General features: G+C 39.0%; 1 protein-coding gene across 2 annotated transcripts in view; it reads left to right on the top strand.

Annotated features, from left to right (window-relative positions):
- The window catches only part of MARCHF1 (membrane associated ring-CH-type finger 1), a 322,967-nt gene that overhangs the window by 265,178 nt on the left and 32,382 nt on the right, over positions 1 to 25,407 (top strand). For both annotated transcript variants that reach the window (XM_045998055.1, XM_045998054.1), the window contains one exon: positions 666 to 846. In XM_045998055.1, coding sequence (XP_045854011.1) covers positions 666 to 846 — 181 coding nt within the window. The remainder of the gene's footprint in view (positions 1 to 665; positions 847 to 25,407) is intronic.

The following is a 25,407-nucleotide window of genomic DNA, read 5'->3' as shown; positions in this document are numbered from 1 at the left end:
TAAAATTTTAGAATAGAATTTACTATACTGAAACAATTTTATGCAGTTTTCTCTGTAACTTTAAACAATGATGATTATTGACAGTTTAGTCAATTCATTGTGACCAAGTATGTGTGTGTCTTCCTAGGAAAATACAGTATTTCCAACTGAAATTTTCAATATTTACTTCATTCTTTGGTAACATGTTAAAATTTTTCATAATTCTTCCACACTGGTAGGATACCATAGGTACTAAATTATAGACCATGTTTCTATAAAACTGTCATCGCACTAAAACAATAAAGTTATCAGATTCAAACATTCCTTACAATGCCTATAAACCACAACTTTTATATGTGAAATCAAGCTCATACTTACAGACACTGACCTAGTAAACAGATTAAGCTGGGGAGATGGATCAATAGTTGTGCGATTAAAATCGCATTAGTATAGAAACAAAATGATAAAACATTTTTGAGATACTAAGTATCCAATGGCTAATCACATGAACGAAAGTAGCAAGTGATTGAGCCTCCATTGGGTTCTGGATCCCGCTGGAGTGAAATGTACACGCTTTCTAATTCTTAGGTTGCAATTTCTAATGCCGTTGGTATGAGCCAGGGAGGAAATCCACAGGTGAGAAACGACCTCTGGGATCTCATCCTGACTGCTGTGTCCTTCCCCAGGATCTGTCACTGCGAAGGGGATGAAGAGAGCCCCCTCATCACACCCTGCCGCTGCACGGGCACCCTGCGCTTTGTCCACCAGTCCTGCCTCCACCAGTGGATCAAGAGCTCAGACACGCGCTGCTGTGAGCTCTGCAAGTATGACTTCATAATGGAGACTAAGCTCAAACCCCTCCGGAAGGTATGTTATGTGCAGGAAATCATTTGAAAGGGAGCACTGGCAACTGCAGGCATGTTTTAAAAATCCATTTCTTTCCCCAGTAGAATTTGGTAACATGCTAATATCCATGAAAAGTACATGCCTTGTGCTGGCCTCAATATGTGAAACAGCCAAATGTTTGCAAATAATCCTTCATCTCTGTTTTATGTTCTAGGGCCTCTGATTTTTAGGTCATTCCTCAAAATCAAAAAAGAACACGCATGTGTATGTGAGTGGGTGTGATGTTTGTGTTTGTCTGCATCATTATATATATATGTATATATATATGAAATAAATATACTTATACTATGATGTAATTGAATTGATGGAACGGTGAGAACATTGTATTTGCTGAGGTCGATTCCCTGGAAAGTTAGGATAATAGATTACAGTAAATAATATGAACTGATCTAATTTCCTGAAAATCAAGCTTTAGGTAATAGAAAAGAATTTTCTTCCATAAGGTGTGAACTCTTTTTTGCATTTGCCTTTATTTGGGAATTTGGTGTGATAGTTCATGTATAATCAGAGTAGGTAGAAAAAGTATTATTTTCCATATTGTGCATCAAGCTGGAAGAGAGAGGTAAGTATATTTTTATCTACAAACTTGATCTTCAAATTTTTCACTTTTATTTTGCTAAAGAATGAAGGTAAGAACATGGGTCAAATATAGGTAGCATCACACTCAAAGGGAGCAAAGGATAATATGTGAAGGATACAAATGAAGACAATGAACTTTACGTAATTCATGTTCTATAGCTGGGGCCCTGGATTTCAGGATCTTTTTACCTAACTGCAGCCTCAGGGGTATGGATGCCTCAATTTCTAAAGGAGAGTATGGATACTGCAATTTAAATAATGATTCTACCTAGAGCTGCTTTTTCATTTAAATTAAATGCAAAGCAAAAGCGGATGGAAAGAACGTTGCTTAGAAATAAACACAATGAGGGGTGCCTGGGTGGCTCAGTTGGTTAAATGGCTGCCTTCAGCTCAGGTCATGATTCCAGGGTCCTAGGATTGAGCCCTGCATCAGGCCCCTGCTCAGCAGAGAGCCTGTTTTTCTCTCTCTCCCTCTGCCTGCCACTCTGCTTACTGTGCTCTCTCTCTCTGTCAAATGAATAAATAAAATCTTAAAAAAAAAAGGAAAAGAAATAAACACAATGAGCACCAGAATGAAGAGAGATGTAAAGCAAACAAGAATATCCCAATAGGAATGTGATGGGTTTTTGCCATTGCAATTTTTCATTAATTCTGAAAATCATGGGGAGGGAGAAAAGTATTCCTTGCTTTCGCACAGCCTTGATTTTAAAAGTCTGCAAATGGTTTATAGATGTCAGAACTGATGTACAGAATGCCTTTGTTTGGTTATGCACTGTCTTTTCTTAATATATGGGGTAACTCGAGTGACAAAAGGTGATGCTCTGTTCCTCCAGGTCCCAGAGCAATCAATGCCAGAAATAGAATGGACCCTTACTCTCTGCCTTTTGCTTCATCTATTGAACAGATACTATGTGATGTCTGGAGTAGCTAAATAACACATTGTGCTCTGTGATTCTGTAAATTTCTCTTCGTGGCCCTCCGGGACCTACAAATCATTTCAGACTGTCTGTATCTTTCTCCATGTTTTTTTTTTTTCCAACTTCTATCTATATAAAATGTTCATTTCAACTTTGTTGAATGTAATATTTCAATTCGAGAGCAACAATTTAGGATAATAAAATATTCAGATTTTCCATTCTTCATACTATCTATCCCTCCCCCATTTTTGTATAATAAACAATACATGATGCTGTGTGGAACTTGAAAATTCTTATTCTACCTTTAGATTTTGTGGAATCATCCCTTATGTACAACTTTGATCCTTCCTTGGCATTCCATTCCCAATCATTTACAACCCTACCACAAAATCCATTTTTTCTCAAACAGGTTAGTTGAGAACCAGAGAAAGGCAGTGAATACATCCATCTTTTTTAATATTCTTAATGAATATGTGTGGCAACCTAGTGGGCACCTACTGGCTATCGATTAATGATATACCCAACTTTCTTTTTAAAAAACATGTCCTTTGTCATAAGTATTGATGAAAGACAGCATCTCAACATCCGTCATTTTTAATAGCATTTTTATATCTACAGAGGATGTTGGAATCTAATCCAGAAGTTGCTTCCTGATAGCCCACAGATGTGATTCATTTGACCCACAGGGCTTAACATTTGAAACAGATACCAACATTTAGATGTGTGGGTATTTCATGTAAAATTCCACATATTTGTGTGCTTATATCTGGCTCTACTGGGACCACATTCCCCTAGGACAACATCTATGGGGTAGCGAAGTGGAAATGAGTGAGGCTAGTGCCCTTAAAAGGCTGTTTGCTTTCAAGGGCTCCACTTTCTCAGCCCTCCCTCCGTGTCTGATCCCAAGACCTTGTGCCATCCCCACTCATCTGTTGCTCGAGAGTAAGACTGAGTTTTCAGCTCCTGGTCTAACATGTGAGTCCTGCACGGTCTAACATGCGAGTCCTGCACGTGAGAAACGTGCATTCTGTCCTTGCCTTTATGACCTATGGATTTTAAAAACCTAGAAAAAGTGTTCCAAACTTTTACTTTCTCCTTGAGAACGGTGGGGCATTGGCATAGCATGTAAATGGCAGTATTTAAAATGATTTCAGATTCTGAGGTGACATGAACTCTACAGACATGAGGAGGTTGTAAACTGTTCTAGATGGTTTATTTTGATGGCACTAAGATTCATCAACAGTTTTCTTTTGATAGATTTTAACTGGTCATTACAAAAGACAGGTATAGCATTGCTTAGAATACATACAAAGTATATCCCATTAATTGCTCTCAACTCAGTAATTCCATTACAGTTTATAACGTTCTAAAGACCAACCACATGAAACAGTTAATTTAGCTAATGACTCTGAATGTCTACCATTAGCCAATACAGGCAGGAGATTCTGTTTAGATGAAATGGCTTCTTAAGGTGGAAAGGTGCAAATCGTAGTCTGAGGAATCTTGGGGCTTAATAATCCTTAAAGATATCAGTAAAACCTTACTTCATTAATTGCCACTATTATTACACCAGAATCTTTAGTTAGTAAATTCATCAAGGTATCCTAGTGTCTCCAGAAGAAAAATCTTTAAAATCTAAATGAAATAAAGGACTTCTTTGAAAAAAAGCAGTTTTCATCATCTTAAAGTCAACAACTCACCTACTTTAATAAACACTCAGTAAAAGCCCCATGAGTTACCCAGGGTCAGAAATAATTCCAAGGGCGCAGGAAAGACAAAAAGATAAAAAATACACAAAGCAGTATAGTTCAGAAATGCATACAATATCAGTTAGGAAGCATAAAATCTTCCCCTGTTCCAAAGCTGAAGAATTGCACGAGGTTCAGATTTGAGTCTGAATAGGAGAGACCAGTGGCTGGATAGGAAGCTAAGCTTGTGAGGACAGCAAATGGTACCAACAACTTTATGTTCCCCCTAAATTATTTCTTTATACAGTTTCTCATAGGCAAACCATTTGACAAATACATAATACAAAATATTCAGTTCTATGCATCCTTTTGTTCCTTGTCTCATTTTTTTTAATTTTTTAATTTTTTTATAAACATATAATGTATTTTTATCCCCAGGGGTACAGGTCTGTGAATCCCGAGGTTTACACACTTCACAGCACTCACCATAGCACATACCCTCCCCAATGCCCATAACCCTACTCCCCTCCCTCCCCTTTCCCCCTAGCAACCCTCAGTTTGTTTTGTGAGATTAAGAGTCACTTATGGTTTCTTTCCCTCCCAATCCTATCTTGTTTCATTTTTAAATGAGACATTTACCTTGGCTTTAGTAATGATTAAACCATAAGCACTTGTCATTTTTGTAGATCAAAACATTTGAATATTGGAAACTTCATAACATTTAAGTTCTGGGTGAATTTATTATGCCAAATAAAAAGGAGTAATCATTTTTGGTATTCCTACACTTCCACCATAATGAATTCCAGTGCTTCAGCTGAAATATCTGCTTTAAAAAAAAATGAAGAACTACAATTGACAAATGCTATGTTAATTCCTTCCTTTCCCTTAATTTGATGTAACATTTGTCTTTCAGAATAGCCAGTGCAAGTTACCATAGCAGACCAATAGCCCATAGGTTATTATTGATTCTGCACTAATCTGGAGGTCTTGCAGGTCATAGTCTTAAAATTAGATAGGATGGAGAATGAGGTCAGACTCCTAGCTAGGATCTTCTGAGTACGCCATCTGAATAATGCTACCTCATCATATGTAAGAAAATTAAAAATGCTTACCATTCTGGAGTATTTGCAATTTTACTAATACAACTGCTCCATACTGAATTTCGATTCTGTGCCGGATATTTAGAATATATCAATTCACTTTTATCTTCATTACAACCCCATTTCATGTAGGCACGTGAAACCTATTTTACATATGAGAAAAAGGAGACATGGTATCAACCTAACTTACTATCACACACCCCAGAGCGCCCTGATTCTAAAGCTTGTGCCCATGTATGGTGTCGTGCTGCCTTAAGTGACTGACAGTCTCTCTCTTTAAGCAACAAAACCTCAGTTTTTACCCAGACCATTTCCAATGGGAATCTTCCAAAAGAAATCTTTCTGAAATAAAATTTTTTCTAAAATCTTTCTTTTTAAACATGGATATTTTACCCAATGTATTTTCTTAGTACTTAGTTACACCATTATGTATACATCACTTATTTTGTAGGTTGAAAAACCTTAACTGGCTCCATAGCATTGAAAGCTGTTTATCTTTAACTTTAAAAATAAACTGTCAATTATTTTACCAGCAAAAATGGGTTTAATCAGGAATAGCAGATAATTGCAGTTTGGGTCAAGCAAGCTACAGCAAAATCATAGCAAGTCCAGAGAACAAAGGAGAGGGAGAAATGCTCTTTTATAGATGAAAAGGGGAAGTCCGGAAGGTTATTATAAAGAAAAGAGTCCACTGGAGTAAACTTGGAGTTCAAAGTATAGTGGCTTTTCATTGGCAGACTTGTGACTATCTCATTGGCTGAGCTCCACGGGTAGGTGGGGGAGGGGAGACAAAGAAGAAAAACCTTTTCTCAGTCCTGCTGAAGTATAAAGAGCTACAGTAGCATCACTTGCAAGGTTCTTTTTTTCTGTTGGGATCAGCAGTTGATGACTATAGTAGAGCGTGTGAGAGCTACCCTCTTCTGAGCTCCTGACTTCATTACAAACAAGATTTTCTTTTATTACTTTTCACATCTTGATTCCGCATCTGCAACCTGTCGTGTTTTGAAAGCCCTTTATAGGGGCAGAAAAGTTTTCCTTTCTTCCGTTTTAGGTCCTTCAGCTGGTCTGATGATTAAATCAGTATAAGATAGATTAACAGTAGAAAAACAAACAAAACCTTGATAATATCTATATGTGGGAGAGACCAGGAAAACCAAGTAACTCACTGAAATGGCCAAACCCATCACCCTCGATACTGTCTTCAGCTGAGTTGTCACCTGAACCCGTAAGAGTTCTAGAATCACCTCTTCCAGGTACAGCAAGGGAGACACCCTTACAAACGGAGATTTTCCTTATAAACATAAATGTCTCTTATAAAACAGTAACTTACATTGGATTTTTAAAGCTTTTCCATGTCTGCTGTGTTTTTAAAATAACCAGGTTAAAATAATCAATGTGCCAAAGAGGCATATTTTGAGGAGTCAGAGTCCACTTTCTTGTACCCTTCATCTGTTTGTGTTGTCTTCATTCTTCCTGCTCTCAGAATCTGCTGCCAGGTCTCTGTTCCTTCAGGAGCCCTTATTCAACATTTCACACAGCTACTGCTTTTCTGCTTTAAACGATAAGGGCAAAAATCAAGAGTTACAAAATTGGGTCTGTAAAAGACCCAGGTCTAGATGAAGTTCTGCAACATTCTCTTTTGATCATTGGCAAGAGTTTTAGTGAGTACAAATATTTTGGCATCATTCCAGAATTCCTGGGCCTCTCTTTGGCATCCTTTTTAATTCTCAGTTTTACTTGGAATAACGTGATTTAAAAAAAAAAAAAAAAACGGCCCTCAGCAAATATGGTTTGGATGTCTCCAGGATGTTTTCCTCAAATCAGAGCCCAGTTCTGGGGGGCAGATTTGCTGTTTCATTTCTTCAGAAATACATATGCTTGGAGGCAATGAAAATCTCTGCCCTAGTATGAAGCTTGATACCGTTTCCTTTATACTTGCACAAAAATATCCGCACTCATCATTTGGCTCATCCTGTTGGCTGTGTCATCTTACTTTGTTTCTCCTCCATGATAACATGAGCTCCAAGTGCAGCTGAAGTGATTTAGAACACTCTTAGAAAATTGTTTTGTTTTCTAAATCACACTGTCCTAATGAACCAGGTAAGATTTTCACAACAAATTTCTCTATCCCGTGGTGGCGCAGTCTGCAGCCAACACTTCCCTGACTTCTCAGGGCTTCTTTCAGGGAAAAGGAAGAGTCAAAGGGCTCCTCCACGGATAGCTGTGGGAAGGGAAAGGATGAGTACACAAAATACCAAAAAGATCATTAAAACAAAAGCATTTCAATTCAACTGGAGCCTTATCTTTTCTACTAAAATCTTTTTATTTTGTTTTGGGTTGTTTTGTTTTGTTTATATTTGTTTTCTTGCTGTAACACACTCATGCCTGTGGGGCATCCGGACTGGATGGATGCTGTGGCGCAGGTGGTCGGAAAATCCACTTGAGGCAGAACAGAAGAGATAAAAGCGGACTGAATCCACCACAGGAGAGCAGCGGGCCGGACAGCAGAGGAGGTGGGGGTGAGGGCCGCAGTTACAGGGCCAAGTGAGGGAGTGTGGGGACGCAGGGGATTTTCTCTTTTCATCATCTCAGAGCTGTGTCTGGTTGTAACTGTTTCACGGTGGGTTGCTTCATGAGCCTGTTTGCGTCAACTCCGTCATCACTGTGAGGCCCTTCTGCCTTGCTCAAGTTTGTATTGCTCAAGCCTGTTGCCTAAAAACAGTATCTACCATGTCCTCAGAACGGCTATTGATATTTTAATTAAAATAGTATTAAATGTGAGTAGAGAGTAATGCCGGCATGCCCAACATGAAATGATTATGAGACGAAAAATACAAATGTCTTGGGCTTTTTCTAATAGATACTTGGGATTTATCGTATGGCCTCATCCTTTTGTCTTTTGAGAGAATACTAGGAGTTAATTAGTCTTTAAAATTTCAAAAACAAGAGGACTGTAGCCCGCTGGAATCCATACCGTAGAATAGTCTGTTCAAAATGGAAATACTCTTTTCTAGACAGCAGAAGAGCTTCTTTCTTTGTGAAGCTTCCATCCATGAACACAGTCCTCCCTCAAGGCAGATGTGAACTCCAACCAGTGGCAAACTGTGTTCTGAATGATTGTTCTGAGAAAGTTCCAGTCATGCCCAGGTCACTCATTAACTGAACTCACCGTAGTATCTGCTATGGGTCAGTTGTGTTCAGTAGTGAACCAGATAGAAAAAATCCAGCTCCCAGACTACATCCACTGCAGGAGGGACGGGGAAAGTTGAATTAATTACCATATTTTGCCATAAATTTGAAAGGCATGGTAATCAGTGGATGGCTGTGTGGGGATTGAGACTTTTCTGTAACTCCAGAGGGAATGGTAAAAGTAATTCAAAGAGAGCATGCCATCCTATGCTTGGTCTTTACTTGTGAGACTGTCCCAGTAAAAGGATTTCTTCTTGTACGGTAACTATAAGTACATAACAGAATGACTTTCCTCTCGTTATCCATGATTCACATAACCTAGACAAATCAAGAAGATATTACTTAGCAATTGGATATCCAGGACATCGGGTAAAGAGAACTGGGAATATAAAACAGGATTTGTCAGAGGGTGTCACAGCAGAGATTTTACCAATTCCTGAATAATCATTGTTGGCTGGAGCATTTCTCTTCAGCACCTCCTTATTAGTAGATCCAATTATATATTACTTCAGTTCTGTTTCGCTCTTTGAAAATTATTGCTTAAAGAATATAACCTCACTTTGCTTGGTAAGAATGTCACCTTGTGTTACTATTCTAGGTATGAAAAGAAGCACTTACCTTTCATTAGATTTGCTATTGAAGTCTTTAACAGGGTATAGTTCCATCCCTGCAAAAATACATTTTTATTTTGACAAGGACAGGGACATAGGAGATGGAACTTCTTTTATATACTTTGTATTTTGATATCTGAAACATAACTATGATTGAAAGGAGGGAATCACACAGACCTGTACCCCTGAGGCAAATAATACATTATATGTTAATAAAAATAATTTATATAAATAAAAAAAGATATTTCCAAAAGCTCAACAACAACAACAAAAAAAGAGGGAATCAGTATTACAATGATCCATATGGAAAGCATAAAAGCATCCAATTAAACCCTGCAGAAGCATATGCACACACACGCACACACACACACACACACACACACACAGAGTTACAAATAAAGATTTCCCCAAACCATCATCTTATGACTGAGTGTTTTTTAATGAGAAAGAAGTTATATTTGTGTTTCATTTTAGGTTTTTTTTTTAAGATGGCATAACAATTGAGTTTTAAATTACTGCCATATTTAAATTTTCCTCCAACTTAAGATTGTTCTCTCTCAGCTGGGATTATTTCTTAATTCATTTATCCAGTTCCTCAAATCTTGGTATAAAATCTAAGAAAAATTTTCTCCTAAACTTTTGATTTGATTTTTTGAATTAAGGCACAAAGAAATCAACATGGTTTTTCCAAAGCAAATATTTTAAACCAAATCAAGTTGCTTTCTTTCGCATTGACAAGGAGGAGGAAAATGAGGAAGACCTTGACATCTGTCTGGAATGATGGTGTCTGGCCCTGCTGTCCAAGCCTCAACATGCTTGTGTGATATTATCCACATTTTAATAAGATAGGTGTCTGAAAGATTTCACTCCAAAGAGACCTAATCTCTCAGGAGCCAGCTCCCTTCCAATTTTCTATCTTTCTCTACCATGGAGTAGCTTCTTTTGTTTCCCACATTGTTATGCTACCCACTGCCTCAGCATATCGTGCTATTTATTATCTTGCATAGGAATGTTTCACCCCGAATTAGGCAAATTTACCCACTCAGCCACTCTCTCTTGCTGTCTCTCTCTGTCAAATAAATAAATAAAATCTTAAACAAAGAAAGAAAGAAAGAATTCCCGGAGAGACCAGACACACAACAGTTGAGTGGTGCAGGTAGGGAAGTTTACTCAAATGAGAGTATCCTCTGGAGATATGAGCGTGGGTGAGCTCAAGGGAGAGCTGCACTCAGGGTTTGGGTCTCTGTCTTTTATTGACATGTTACACGAGGGAGTGGAATATTTCTAAACCTGGGAGGAGATCTTTGGGGAGCAGAGTTTCATGTCTTTTCTCACTTGCTCAGCAGCCTGCTTCGTCTTGAGCCTCTCTGGTTTGATCCAGCTTCCTGTTGGCTTCGAGTTTTGGAATGCTCCCAGGACAGTTCTTTAACTTTCCCTACAGCAGGTCATGGTTCCCCTTTGGCCAGCCTCCAGGCCAGCTGCCTACTCAAACAGTTTCCCAGCTTAGGATGCCCAGTAAATAGAAGTCCAAGGTCCGAGTCCTAAAATAAGGAACATACGTGCTTTCTTAATCTTGCCTGTTACCCTTTAAAGCAGATCATGTTGAGAAAAACAAGATACACTATATATTTAAAAAAGAAAACCATTAAAAAGCATGACTAAAGGAAGACGGGGAGAGAAGAGAGGGAGAAGGAAGAGAAAGAGGGGGAAAGAAGCAGAGAGAGGAGAGGAGAGTTTGAGGACAGCTGAGGAGGAGGAGGGGTGCCAAAAGGTGAGTAGAAGCTAGATGTCAGGGCCAGGCCACACTTCATTTTTTTCTTACGAGTTGCAAGCAGGTGGTTAAAGGCTAAAGTGAATTAGATTCGAGCAGTTCTTGACAACAAAGCTGTTGTGCAGCCCCGAAACACGCATGGAAGATTTCTGACCCTAAGAAAAGAGGCAGGCGGGCTGGGCTGTAAGCCATTTTCTCCTTGGCACAGTAAAGAAAACCAGGTTGATTGAAGGCCTAAGAAAATCAGCATAGTTGAGTCTAAGAAAGATAATTATATTTTCTCGAAAGCTAGTGTTTCTGTAAATGCAGAGCTAGTTTAATACAGAAATTGAAATTTCAATGGAGTATTTTTATCAATAACTGAGGCTAACGAATTTTTGAGCCAGAGCTTTTCAGCATCTGGGTAGTGACTTATCTCTTAAGACACTGATAATCTCCTACTGGACTCTTTATATGTAAGACCATCCCAACAGCCAACTGTGTCTGAAGGACCACACGGAGAGGTTCCAGCAAAGCTCAGTTATGATTCACTACTCTACTTCATTGAGTCAGTTACCAGGTGTTTCCTGAGTGCCAGTCACTGTCCCTGGTGCTGAGATTACAGTGATGAACAAAGAACATTTTTGGATCTTAGGGAAGCTATAAGCTTGTGGGGTAGAGATGAAGGCAGGAAGTTTGAAAACAACTTAGTTGTAATACTTTGAAAGAGACTTAAAAATAGTATGGGAGATAATTATTTCTAGGTGGAAAAAGTCTTCATTTCTCAACTGCCTCATTGTTCCATCAGGGAAGCAATTCAAAAAAGAAATTAAGATGAAAAAGTTGCCACATGAATGCCAGGAACCAGAGTTAGGAAGACACACACAGATAACCCCGTCCACATTGGCTGAGAAAAATTACCAAGTGTCTGTGGAAGGCTGCTCATTCCCACAGATAATTTACTTTGTATCAGGAAACAGGTTATATAAATGAATGAAGCAGTCTGATTTTATGATGATAAATGACAAATACTTCAGTCCCAGAGATATGATGAGGTGTCGTGAAAACTATGGCATTCTGGAATAGATGTGCCTTTTCTAAACAGAGTCATAACCACTCATTTCTCATGGCCTGTTGCCAAATCAACTGCTTTGTCAGATGAAGCCCAAATTCTAGATTTAATGTATCTCTTCTGATTTTTAAAAATGACAGTAACTAATTCAAACCTAAAAACCATTCAGGCAAAGCAAAACAGATCTGAAGGCTAGAATCAGCCCACAAACCAAGAGTTCATGACCTCTGCTGGATAGAAGTGGGTGTCGGGAAAGCTGGAGTCACACCCCCACTGAAGTTGCTGTGTGGCTGTCGGTGAGTCTTGTGTCCTGAAATGGGATCTATCAGAAAAATGGAAGGTAGAAGGATGGCAATAATACCTTCTTTGCCAAGTTTTCAGGACTCTACGGGGGGAATAAAATCATGTACGGGAAAGTACTTTGTAAGCAGTGAATTCCTACAAAGTGTTTTTATCTTCGGCAGCTCTTCGTTATGAACACATTAGCAAGTTCACTTTTCCAATCTTCCTTGATCAGTATTTAGGATTGAATTCACTTTAAGGCCAACAAGAGAGTAACATGCACGTTTTCAATGAGCTATTTATCCAGCGCTGAATTATTTTAGGGGTACGTGCATTGACTAATTTGTAGTTCAGTAATTTCTAATGTATAGTCATCCAGATAAGAGTTATGCTGATTTAAGTTCGCAAGTTTAGGGGCGTCTGAGTGGCTCAGTCGGTTGGGCGTCTGCCTCTGGGTTAGGTCATGATTCAGGAGTCCCAAGATACAGCCCCACTTCAGGCTCCCTGTTTGGCAGAGTCTGCTTCTCCTCTGCCCTTCACCCTGCTCGTGCTCTCTCTCTCTCTCTCTCACTGTCTCTCAAATGAATAAATCAAGCTAAAAAAAAAAAAAAAGGTTTGCCAGTTTATAGGGAATGTGCTGAGCAAATTAATAAAATAAGCAGAATTAAGACAGGAAAAACATCAACATCCTGAAGCCTTTTCAGGAGTTCATAAAACATGTTAAAACAATTAGCCTTGCCTGGCATAGTTGAACAAAATTTATTTTGTGCTTACCTTCTAAAGGGCTGTGTTCAGTGTACCAGGCAGCTGTTTGCATATGAATACCTGATAGAGTAATTAATCTTTTTAATAGATTCATTGAAATATTTCTTTTGAAGACTTATACATAGTAATCCAATAGTCCGGTTATTTTCATTTACCTCCTCTGACTAGTGTGATGATCGAGAACTTGAGCTCTGGAATCAGTCTGCCAGGGTGTGTGTCCTTGATGGTGGTCATTGTAGCAAGTGACTAAATTTCTGCATACCTGTGTCTCCTCCTGTGCTGAGTGGAGATAACAAAAGCATGTACCCCCTTGTATGGCTGTTCAGAGGCCTGATGAAATAGTACATGTAAAGCTTTTAGTAGTGTCTCTGAAACATGATGAGAAGACAGGTTAACTACCTGTATATGTAAATTTCAAATGACTTTAATTTCAACTTCTCAGTATTTTTTAATGGTCCCAGAATTTTCAAGTTAAAAGTATCTTTTGAGATTACAACTGGTCTCTGAAGTTGTATAAAGTGATAGACCTCTCCTCTTTTTTTTTTTTTTTTTTTTTTTTTTTGGGACATGGCATGGATGTTTATTAAGTTATATAACCATGTAAGACATGGCCATAAGGCCACTCCACCCAGTTGAAATTGGCTCAAGTCTTTTTTTTTTTTTTTTTTTTTTTTTTTTTCTCATTTTATTTATTTTTTCAGCGTAACAGTATTCATTCTTTTTGCACAACACCCAGTGCTCCATGCAAAACGTGCCCTCTCCATTACCCACCACCTGTTCCCCCAACCTCCCACCCCTGACCCTTCAAAACCCTCAGGTTGCCCCAACCTCCCACCCCTGACCCTTCAAAACCCTCAGGTTGTTTTTCAGAGTCCATAGTCTCTTATGGTTCGCTTCCCCTCCCCAATGTCCATAGCCCGCTCCCCCTCCCCCAATCCCACCTCCCCGCAGCAACCCCCAGTTTGTTTTGTGAGATTAAGAGTCATTTATGGTTTGTCTCCCTCCCAATCCCATCTTGTTTCATTTATTCTTCTCCTATCTCCTACCCCCCCATGTTGCTTCTCCATGTCCTCATATCAGGGAGATCATATGATAGTTGTCTTTCTCCGATTGACTTATTTCACTAAGCATGATACGCTCTAGTTCCATCCACATCGTCGCAAATGGCAAGATTTCATTTCTTTTGATGGCTGCATAGTATTCCATTGTGTATATATACCACATCTTCTTGATCCATGCAATTTTATTTGGAATTCAAAAATATAAAAGAGGTAAAAGGATACTCAGTGCCTCTGTCTCCCTTAGACCACTCTTCCTTGTGACATCCCTAGACCAATTTGTGCAATTGTATGCCTCACCCGGGGAGACAGAAGATGCGGGCCATGATTATTTTGTGTGCAGATTAATCCCTAAACTTGGCTCTTTTAACCTGAATCTACCCATTACGGGTGTTTGGAAATATCTTCCTGATGATCAGGGCTTGGATCACAGAACCCGCCTCAGGAGTTGTATGGCTGAGTCAGAAAGACCGAGGATCATGTCAGCCAGCCCTTCTTAGCCAGGCTACACAGAAGAGATAATGATCTAGGCTGTGGGATCATCTTTCTCTCTTTCTCTCCCTCTGCCCCTCCCCCAACTCGTGCTATAAATACATACATACATACATACCTACATACAACAACAACGAGACACCCCAACCAAAGTCATGACAAATTAACAAGTCTTGCTCTTTATGGGCAATCATTTATCTCCTTCATAAAACATTTAGATTTTTGTGGAAATTAGAGGATGTCAGGCTTCAAACTTGTAACATACAACCCAAGTGATACTTAAAGACTTCCAGTGGGAGAGAAAGTGCATTTTTTTAGTATTCTTCAGGAAACTGCCATAGGATTCATATCAGAACTTGACAAAGAAAGTTTAATTGGTTAAACTGCATATTTATATTTCAAGTCCCATCAATTTAGAAGACATGAAAACATAGATTTTTTTTAATTTATTTATTTTTATTTGTTTATTTACAGTATAACAGTGTTCATTGTTTTGGCATCACACCCAGTGCTCCATGCAGTACGTGCCCTCCCTATTACCCACCACCTGGTTCCTCAACCTCCCACCCCACCCCCCACCCCACCCCCGCCACCCCTTCATAACCCTCTGGTTGTTTTTCAGAGTCCATAGTCTCTCATGGTTCATCTCCCCTTCCAGTTTCCCTCAACTCCCTCTCCTCTCCATCTCCCCATGTCCTCCATGTTATTTGTTATGCTCCACAAATAAGTGAGACCATAAGATACTTGACTCTCTCTGCTTGACTTATTTCGCTCAGCATAATTTCTTCCAGTCCCATCCATGTTGCTACAAAAGTTGGGTGTTCGTCCTTTCTGATGGAGGCATAATACTCCATCGTGTATATGGACCACATCTTCCTTATCCATTCATCCGTTGAAGGGCATCTTGGTTCTTTCCACAGTTTGGCGACCGTAGCCATTGCTGCAATAAACATTGGGGTACAAATGGCTCTTCTTTTCACTACATCTGTATCTTTGGGGTAAATACCCAGCAGTGCAATTGCAGGGTCATAGGGAAGCTCTATTTTTAATTTCTTCAGGAATCTCCACACTGTTCTCCAAAGTGGCTGCACTAACTTGCATTCCCACCAACAGTGTAAGAGGGTTCCCCTTTCTCCACATCCTCTCCAACACACGTTGTTTCCTGTCTTGCTAATTTTGGCCATTCTAACTGGTGTGAGGTGGTATCTCAATGTAGTTTTAATTTGAATCTCCCTGATGGCTAGTGATGATGAACATTTTTTCATGTGTCTGATAGCCATTTGTATGTCTTCGTTGGAGAAGTGTCTGTTCATATCTTCTGCCCATTTTTTTGATATGATTATCTGTTTTGTGTGTGTTGAGTTTGAGAAGTTCTTTATAGATCCTGGATATCAACCTTTTGTCTGTACTGTCATTTGCAAATATAAGAAATCCCTTAGGGGTCACCTGGATGGCTCAGTGGGTTAAGCCTCTGCCTTCGGCTCAGGTCATGATCTCAGGGTCCTGGGATCGAGTCCCACATCAGGCTCTCTGCTCAGTGGGGAGCCTGCTTCCTCCTCTCTCTCTGCCTGCCTCTCTGCTTACTCGTGATCTCTCTCTGTCAAATAAATAAATCTTTAAAAAAAAAAAAGAAATCCCTTAGAATTACCTAATAAAAAGCATTCAGTGATCTACTTGAAAAAGCAAGTTGAACAAATATTTCAGAAACTGAAATAAAAGGGAAAAAAATGAGTGAAGAAATTTTTTAAAGGTCTTAATAAAAGTAGTCTAGAATTCAGTTAAGAAAATTCCCAGATATTTAGAGTAAAAAACAAAGCAGAGAAAATTATCAAAGAAGTAATATAAGAGTGATTCTGAAAAATGAAGGGCATGATTATCTGGCACAAATGAATAAAGACTTAGCTAAAGGTAAAAATTGTAAAAATTCAGGATACAAAGAATAAATAATGGTAAATTCTGGAAGCTTTCAAAGGGTTTCTGATGAATTCCATTGTAATCAGATTTATGGCAGTCTGCTCAACCATACATGCTTAGGAGACTATGCAGTAAGAATTTGAATATTCTAAAGAAATATTCAACCATAACCTGAATACTAAACAAGTATATCTATAAAACGTAAGAATAGAATAAAGATTTTCAGGCAATGCAAAGATTCTAAAAGTTTACATCCCATGCCCTCTTAGGAAACTTTTCATGGGCGGGTTTCAGCAAAATAAGGGGCTTGATACAGGAAAAACTGGAGGATTGGAGAAGCACAAGAAAGCAACATAGTGGGGGTAGGGAGCAGAGGAGCTTCCAGGACAAAGGCTGTGCACTAAACATTTCTAAACTATTTGGAAACAATCACCCCTGGGAAGGGTGAAGAAGGGGAGAGCAGAAGAGAAAAGAAAACAGAGAGAGAGAGAGAGACCAAGACAGTGACCAGCTCAGGATGGACAATAAGAATGGACAATAAAGTAGAAGCCTCAGGGTTAGAGGTCTCTAGAAAAAAAATCAATTTGATAGGATATCCGATTTGCTTGAGAAATAAAATTAAAAGGCTTTGGATAGATGCAGTGAAAGATACAAAATATAAGGTAGGTACATCTTAAGCAAAGAGACGAAAGGACATTTTCTTCAAAATGCAACAGAAATATATTGATTACTCAAGCTTTGTGGCCTTCTCTTACATTCTTACTAATTATTGAAGACACCAAATAGCTTTGGTTTATGTGGATAATATCTATCAATATTTACCATATTAGAAATTGAAACTTAGAAATATTCACATAGGTACTTATGAAATCATTTAAAAGTAACAAGAAACATTTGCATGTTAAGATAAATCTATTTTTATGAAAAAATTATATTTTCCAAAGCACAAAAATATTTAATGAGAAGAGTAACATTGGTTTACATTTCACAGATCTCTTAAATGCCAGGCCTAATAGAAGACAACTGTATCTCGTATCTGCTTCTGTCTTCTGTCTGTTGATCATACAGCATGCACCCTCTGGAAAATCTCACCATTCACAAATCTTTAAGAATTATTATTAAATAGTCTTGACACCTGAAAGGGTCCCTCGAAAGGTTTCCCAGACGACACTTTGAAAAACAATCCTCTAAAATAATACTTGACTTCTTAATGAATACCATTTTACATAGATATACTGTAATTTCTTATACTGATATAACCAAAATAGCCATACAGTTACCCTGGGAGTAGGAATGTGAAGGAGGCGTCCCCTGGCCAGCATTAAATCAACAATGATATTAACAAATATCAATGAGTTGTCAATAGCAGCATATTACATAAAATAGATTTTTACATAATAGAAGCATATTATATAAAATGTTGGAGGTAAACATCAGAAGCATCACCCAGTGTTTTTTAAGTGACTGTCTCTAGATGAAGCTTTAGTAAAGAAGGGTGCAGCAGGGGAGAAGGCTGTCATAAAATGAAATTCTACATATTCTTTAAAATGAACATTTCCTGTAGATTTATTTAAATAAATCTGAAAATATGAATCAAGTTTTGATGATTCAGTAGGTCTCCGGTGGGGCATGAGATTTTTTTTTCTTCACAAGCTCCCAGGTGATGCCGGTTAGAACCACGCTTCCTGCAGCATTTACTCATGTAAGGAGAAAATTTTTCCCAGCTAGAACTTTAAATCATTCTGACGGTATCAGAAAGAAAGCCTCAAGTAGGTACTAGATCGTCTTTTACATCTCTTCCATATTTTCCAAACTCTGTGAAAGATAGTCTTGGAACTTTCATCAGGGAACAGTATCTAACTAACATTTAAAAGGAAATAGTAGGCAAACTGGTAAAATCCTAATAAAGTCAGAAGGTGAGTTAAAATTAATGTACCTAATGTTGGTTTCTTTGTTTGACAAACATATCATGGTACTATAAGATGTGAACATTGGGGAAACTATAAATCTATAATTATCCCAAAATTAAAAGTTTGTTTTAAAATGTTAAATAAAAGACTAACAAAGAGGTAAAAGCCAAAATACTCTGATTAGACCACTGAGAAAAGGAATAAAAGGGGGACCCAGAATCCTTCCTGTTCTGCATTCCCCTTTAACCTCTGATAGTTCCTGAAACTCTAATAAATCTTTGGCCTCTGCAGAAGAAAGATTGGAAACCACCAAATCTAACATTTTGTTTTATAAGGAAAAAAACATGAGACCCTAAGATTATTAGGCATCTTACTCAAAATTACACATCTGTGTAAAATAAGGACAGAATGGAAGATTTCCTTCTGTGTCATACTTGTTGCTTTTCACCAAATGCAGGTTTTATTTAGATATGTCTACTGTCTTCTTTAAAAGAGAGGTTTTCTTCAATGTGACCACAACATAGACTCACATCTGTCACTCAAATAGCCCCCATGTGAGACTGACCTATGTGTGATCACACAAGTAAATCAAAGGCCAGATGGCCCACTTGTTATGAGAACTGAAGTCATTGGAGAAAGATGAGTTCTGTCTTCGTGGATAAAATTCCAGCTGTCCTGTGATCCCGTAAGTGTTTGCATGGAAGGTGTACAGATTACCGTGTCAGCTGGTTAAAAGGATAAAGGACTTGGCTTAAGAAGGCAAGTTATGGCTTCGTACTGCTTGGATTTTGATATTCTTATCTCTTTCTCATGAAGATGATGACGATGATGACGATGTTGTTCAGTTAGCCAACATATAGTACAGCATTAGTTTCTGATGTAGTATTCAGTAATTCACTAGTTGTCTATAACATCCAGTGGTCATCACCACACGTGCCCTCCTTAATACCCATCACCCAGTTACCCTGTCCCCCCACGCCATCCCTTCCACAACCCTCAGTTTTTTTCCCAGAGTCCAAAGTCTCTTGTGGTTTGTCTCCCTCTCTGATTTCTTCCCATTTAGTTTTCCCTCACTTCTCCTGTGGTCCTCTGCACTATTCCTTATGTTCCACATATGATTGAGATCATACGATAATTGTTTTTCTCTGCTTGACTTATTTCACTTAGCATAATACCTTCCACTTCCATCCATGTTGATGCCAATGGTGGGTTCATCCTTTCTGATGACTGAGTAATATTCTATTGTATTGTATAGACCACATCTTGTTTATCCATCCATCTGTTGATATTCTTATCTTGACTGAGAAAATCTAATGTTTACAGTTGAATCAGAAGCTGTCCATGACTGTGTCTTTGGCAGGCTGCCCAAATAATATGCCCAACTTGCTACCTGGTATCTAGTCAGTGAGCCACTGTGGACACTATTGCTATACATCTGTCACTTTTAGAGACGTACACAAAAAGCAATGTGTTTGTGCATCTTTTGGCATCCTTTAAATTATTCATTAGTTTGGAATGTTGGATTTTGCCTCCCAGGGACATAGAGCCTCACGAGTAACCTTGGACTTTAATGTAGCTGATGGCTGATCTGTTAAGTTTCCTGTCTGTTACCCTGGAGAAAGGAAATGCGTGCCATTTGGACAAGACCTTTCTTTGTTCTTAGCCTTCATGTTCAGTGCATACTGTGCTTGGCCTTGCATATGTTGGGGCTGTCCCTGTCTACCCATTCATACTATCCAAGCTCATGGGAGCTGGGGCTAGTGCTTCTCAGCTTAATTATTACAGAGGCAGCTCCTCTGCTCCTAATACATGTCTCTCAGGTCCCAATTCCCTTCCATGATCTTAAAGGCAGGACACACAAAAGGAAAGAGCAGCCTAGCCACACAGCCTGTCTCCTTCACTCACAGCCCGTCTCTAGTATCAGATGAATGAGACCCTACTGAAAATGAAATCCATACTGCAGTTGAAGCCAAAGAAAAGCATAGCTCTGCTTACTTGTAAACAAAAACTCATTTATGAAAAGAAAATCCAAACTCCTCCTTCAAAATCACCTTATGCTGATGTTTTAGAAGCAGAGTATCCAAATTGTGTCATTAGAACAGTGCCACAAAGTGGTGCTTGCTGTAGGGGAAGGAAAAAAGCTTGTTCAATAGCGTAGGTTTTTAAAAGAGGCTTTGTCTTGGAGGCTTGATGATTTACAGATAAATCTCTCCTCAGTCTGCCAAGATAATTGGACTAAAGGTCACGTATGTTAACAGGTTTTGTTTTCTATTAGCTAATAACTAGCTTTGTTGCAGTTATCTGTATTTTGTTCTTTATTTAAGACTATGCAATATGGCCTTCTGGAGGAGCTCTGTGAGAAACTGCTGGGGAAATCAAAAGAAACAGGACAAGTCACATTTTTTTTTTTTCCTTAGCAGAATGGACTTTCAGAGAACACGCAGGAACTCCTGGACTTCTGTTGGGGGCGGGGTGGTCTAGAGGAGACAGGGCAGACTCTTGAATAGAAAGAACCCTTGCACTTGCTGCTTTTTCCTGTTTTTCTGACTGAACGTCTTGCCCACCTAGATTTTTCATTTGTTTTCTAACAAGGTTCATGATAAAAGTCAGAACCAGTATTTCATAGGTCAGGTAACACTGCCTTAGGTAGTAGATTAGTTTTCTTTTAACATAATTTGGTAGATGGTTTGCAATTGTGAAATACCAGGTCCTGAATTGCCATGGATTTCTTGATGCAACCAGCCCATGTTGTCAAGGCAACCCACTTCATGTTTTCTCTCCTCTAGAAAACCATTTCCAATGATGCAAACCTTAAATCATAATCATCTTTTATAATACACAGGGTCAAACACATCCCCTGTGTGCACAAAGCTATTACTTTTTAGAAGATGTCACGTCATTACAGTCAAAGAATTTGACTTGGGGGATAATGTGTGTATTAAAGCATTAAAGTTAAAATAATCTCATAGCATTTATGTCCTCTCTCTGCATTTCCAGGACGTGTGAGGTTTTTTGCTACAAGCAGTTAGATTTTTAAAGCTCTACTAACAATGTTGACATATTTTGACTAATTTCTATGTAAATTGGTTGCAATCAACAGCTTTTTCATGGTTTGTGAAATTAAATCACTTAAAAGACAAAGAATTTTCTGAGGTTACTATCACCCACCTGTTGTATATTTTCTCCCTTGTTGAGTCAAGGCCCAGTTTTGAAAATTCTTCCACGTGATTGGGATAACTCCACAGCTCCCTGAGAAGCTGGGCCAGCATCACGCAGGAACTCAGAGACTGACCTCATGAGGGAAAGTGTCCCCCCAGAGATCTGGGCTGTTTAAGTGGTTGGTTTAAAAGAAATCCAAATGAGGGCGCCTGGGTGGCTCAGTGGGTTAAGCCGCTGCCTTCGGCTCAGGTCATGATCTCGGGGTCCTGGGATCGAGTCCCATATCGGGCTCTCTGCTGAGCAGAGACTGCTTCCCTCTCTCTCTCTCTCTGCCTGCCTCTCTATCTACTTGTGATCTCTCTGTCAAATAAATAAATAAAATCTTTAAAAAAAAAAAAAGAAATCCAAATGAAAGGACAGTAAGGATCATTTTACTCCTCTTACTAGTTCACTATTAACCAGAAAATTGGATTCTTTCTGAGGTTTAAAAATTGAAAGACTTCATTTTTACCCAATCTTGGCAATACAACTCACAGGCTACATTTAACTCACGCAGTGATTGGAAGTAATTCTTAAACACTCATTCAGTACTTGTTGGTCTGGGTTTCTAGTTAGTTTTTCAAACATTTATAAGACTTCCTGCTCCTTACATTTTTGTTCAAAAGTCTATTGCATAAAAGGTAGCCGTGTTTCATTTCATGATTCCCAAAGGTTTCAGAACACAAATATGTGGCTTTAAATGAAGTTTCTTTATGGGCTTTAATGGCTCAGAGCATTTTCATGTTGCATGTTTAATAGATAAAACATACGTCTGCTCCTTTCAGCTGCCATTCTTATTTCAATAAACTAAAGAATTTTATCCATATAAAATAGTACAAATTATCATAGCCACTGTTGAAGAATTGACTTTATTTTCTTTCCATTATTGTGATTTGACAGATGAGGTATTCAAACGTCAATCTACAAAGCCTTTTACGTTACTTAGCTCAGCCCTCTCCTGTTATATCCTTCAGAAATTATTAGCACTCCATCACAATGCACAAAGGATTTGAGTCTGCTTATAGAAATACGTGCCAAAAAGGAAAGCCAACAGTTAAGGAGGTTGTTGGAAAAAGAAGTGAGTGAAGTAAAATCATAAGGCAAACATAAAGAAGATGAAAACCATGGGTCCTGTATGCTAGTTAGATGGGAAGAGTAATTTGTTTCCAAAAGGATTAGCGCCAAAGCAGAGAGAGAAATGTGGTAAATTAAATAATTTATAGTATATAAATATAAATATTTTAACAAATACATAGACTATCAGATTACTAAGGTCCTAGGGACATTTTTCCTCTTGAGTTACCATTAAGTAAATTTGATAAAGGTGTACATCATTTACAGTAATTATACCCTAAGATGTATTACATTAATGACCACAATAATCAGTCAGGATTTCCTGGTTGCTTACTGGTACCAGGAACTGGACTACATGCTTTGCTGTACCCAACCTCATTTAACCTTCCCAAGAAACATGAAATAGGGGTTCTTTCTTTTTTTCTTTAAGATTTTATTTGTTTATTTGACACAGATAGAGAGAGAACACAAGCAGGGGGAGTGGCAGGCAGAGGGAGAGGAAGAAGCAGGCTTCCCACTGAGCGGGGAACCTGACATGTGGCTCGATCCCAGGACTCTGGGATCATGACCCAAGCCTAAGGCAGAAACTTAGCTGACTGAGCTATCAAGGCACCCAAAATAGGTGTTCTTATCATAATGTCACAGGTGAGAAAACTGAGGCTTCGAGAGGTTAAATCAACTAAGGTCTCCATTTTACCCAGTAAAGCTGGGCTTCAGTTTTAAATCAACGTTATGCCCAGTCAGGGGTTGTTTTTTTTTTTTTTTTTAAACCCTTAGTGTGTGAGACTGGGACACCAGCAGGTTCTTTTTTTTTTTTTAATATTTTATTTATTTATTTGACAGAGAGAGAGGTCACAAGTAGGCAGAGAGGCAGGCAGAGAGAGAGGGAGAAACAGGCTCCCCACTGAGCAGAGAGCCCGATGCGGGGCTCGATCCCAGGACCCTAAGACCATGACCTGAGCCGAAGGCAGAGGCTTAAACCACTGAGCCACCCAGGCGCCCCCCAGTCAGGGGTTTTAAGCATTATCCTAGAGTACCTCTGTGGTTTGGAATAGGGAGTGATCACATCTGCCTGGATTGTTAGGAAATACTTCCTAGGAACGGAGGGAGCTGAAATTGGTAATGAGTGGTGACTAGATATCTCACTGTGAGATATTAATAGTTGAGGACATTCTATGCAAGAAAACGGTACATTTAAATGCACACAAGATGAATAATTCACAAAAATTGAAAATAGCTGACTTTGCCAGAAAGGATAACCACTGGCAAATTTCTCAACCTCTCATCCTCATCTACAGTGGAAATAATAATTGAATGTCCATCATAGAGAGGTTTTGAGAATTAAATTAACAATGTAAAGGTATTAATGTTATTGTTAAGACAGATATTAGATGAAGTTAAACAGAAAGTAAGTGCCAGGTTGGGGGGCCTGTGTGGTTCAGTCCGTTGAATCTCTGCCTCTTGGTTTCAGCTCAGGGTTGTGATCTTGGGGTTGTGGGATCCAGGCCCCTGTCCTGTAAGTCTCCTGACTCAGCAGGTTTCTTTCTCTCCCTCTGCCTCTCCCCCTGCGCGCGTGCACACACACACACACACACACACTCTCTCTCTCTCTCTCAAATAAATGAAAAAAAATCTTTAGAAAGTAAGCGCTAGGTTATATCAGATGCTTTGCAAAGAATTTCAACTTTATCCAGAAGGGCATGGGAAGACAGTAAGGGTATTATATAATGAATTAATATCTGTGTACTTTTGAAAGATGTCTCTGCAGCGATGTGTGCAGAATGAATTGCCCATGTGGGTGAGTTTACTTGAATATGGATTCAAGTAAAGCAGTACTAAAGGGATAGAGAGGGAGGCACTTGATAGGGTTTGGTTACGGAGCTACTAGAGCTGATGCTATGAGATAAGGTGTAGGAAACAGTCTGTGATGTCTCTGAAGCTTTCTGCCTGGAGTGATTGGGTGAAGGGCTTCATGATTAACCAGGGAAGAATATACATGCAGATGCGCAAATCTGGAGAAATAACACAAGAAATCCAGTCAGGACACATGAACTTGAGATGCCTGTGAACCAGCCACAAGTAAAGGAGTGAGTCTGAGAGAGGCTGAATCTGGGAAGAAGTGTGGGTGGAAGTCATCGGGATGTCTCTGCTAGTGGAAGCCTCAGACTCTGATGAGTTAGTGAAGAGGGAGAAGGTGTGATGAGAACATGGATGACGACGGAACCCCGGGGACTGAGATGTAGGGCAGGTGGGCAATAGGAGCCGGCAGAGAATGTTGAACAGCAGCTGCCAGAAAGGAGCAAAAGACCAGTGAAGGGAGACACTCTTGAGACCAAAGGCTTCAAAGAAGTTGGAAGAGTCAGGCAGTGTCAGATGCTGCAGACAACACTCAGAGTGAACCTACAGTTAGGAGGTGGTCATTCATTTGGGCAAAAGCCAAAAATTTCAGTGAAGTAACATTTTCAAAAACTGTATTTCAGAGGGTTGAAGAATTTACAAGGTGAAAAAGAGTTGACATTCCGAGAAAGGTAGAATATGCGTTCTAAAATGTTGTCCATGAATCAGTAAGCAAGTGACCGGCTTTGGTGGAACAGAGAACCAAAAAACATGTTGTTTTTCCACTGGAGGTAGACATATAAAATCAAAAAGATAAGCATCCAATAGAAAAAAAAATACGGGAAAAAGCAGTACAAAAAGAAACACAAATGGTCCGTAAGCGCGCGCGCACACACACACACACACACACACACACACACTATTCCATCTTATAAGCAATTCAAAATATGAACACTTGAACAATCTAATATTAATTTTATCCTCTTAAATTGGCATTTAAAACATGCTCATAGTGAGCATATTTGACACATACCAGAAGTCTTAAATATGTCATACAATGTCTCCATCAAACTTTATTTCTAAAAAT

The sequence above is a fragment of the Meles meles genome, chromosome 2 (genome assembly GCF_922984935.1).
Source record: "Meles meles chromosome 2, mMelMel3.1 paternal haplotype, whole genome shotgun sequence".
Classification (NCBI taxonomy): Eukaryota; Metazoa; Chordata; class Mammalia; order Carnivora; family Mustelidae; genus Meles; species Meles meles.
Note: the sequence above shows the minus strand (reverse complement) of the source record. Positions and strands in the feature narration are given on the sequence as shown.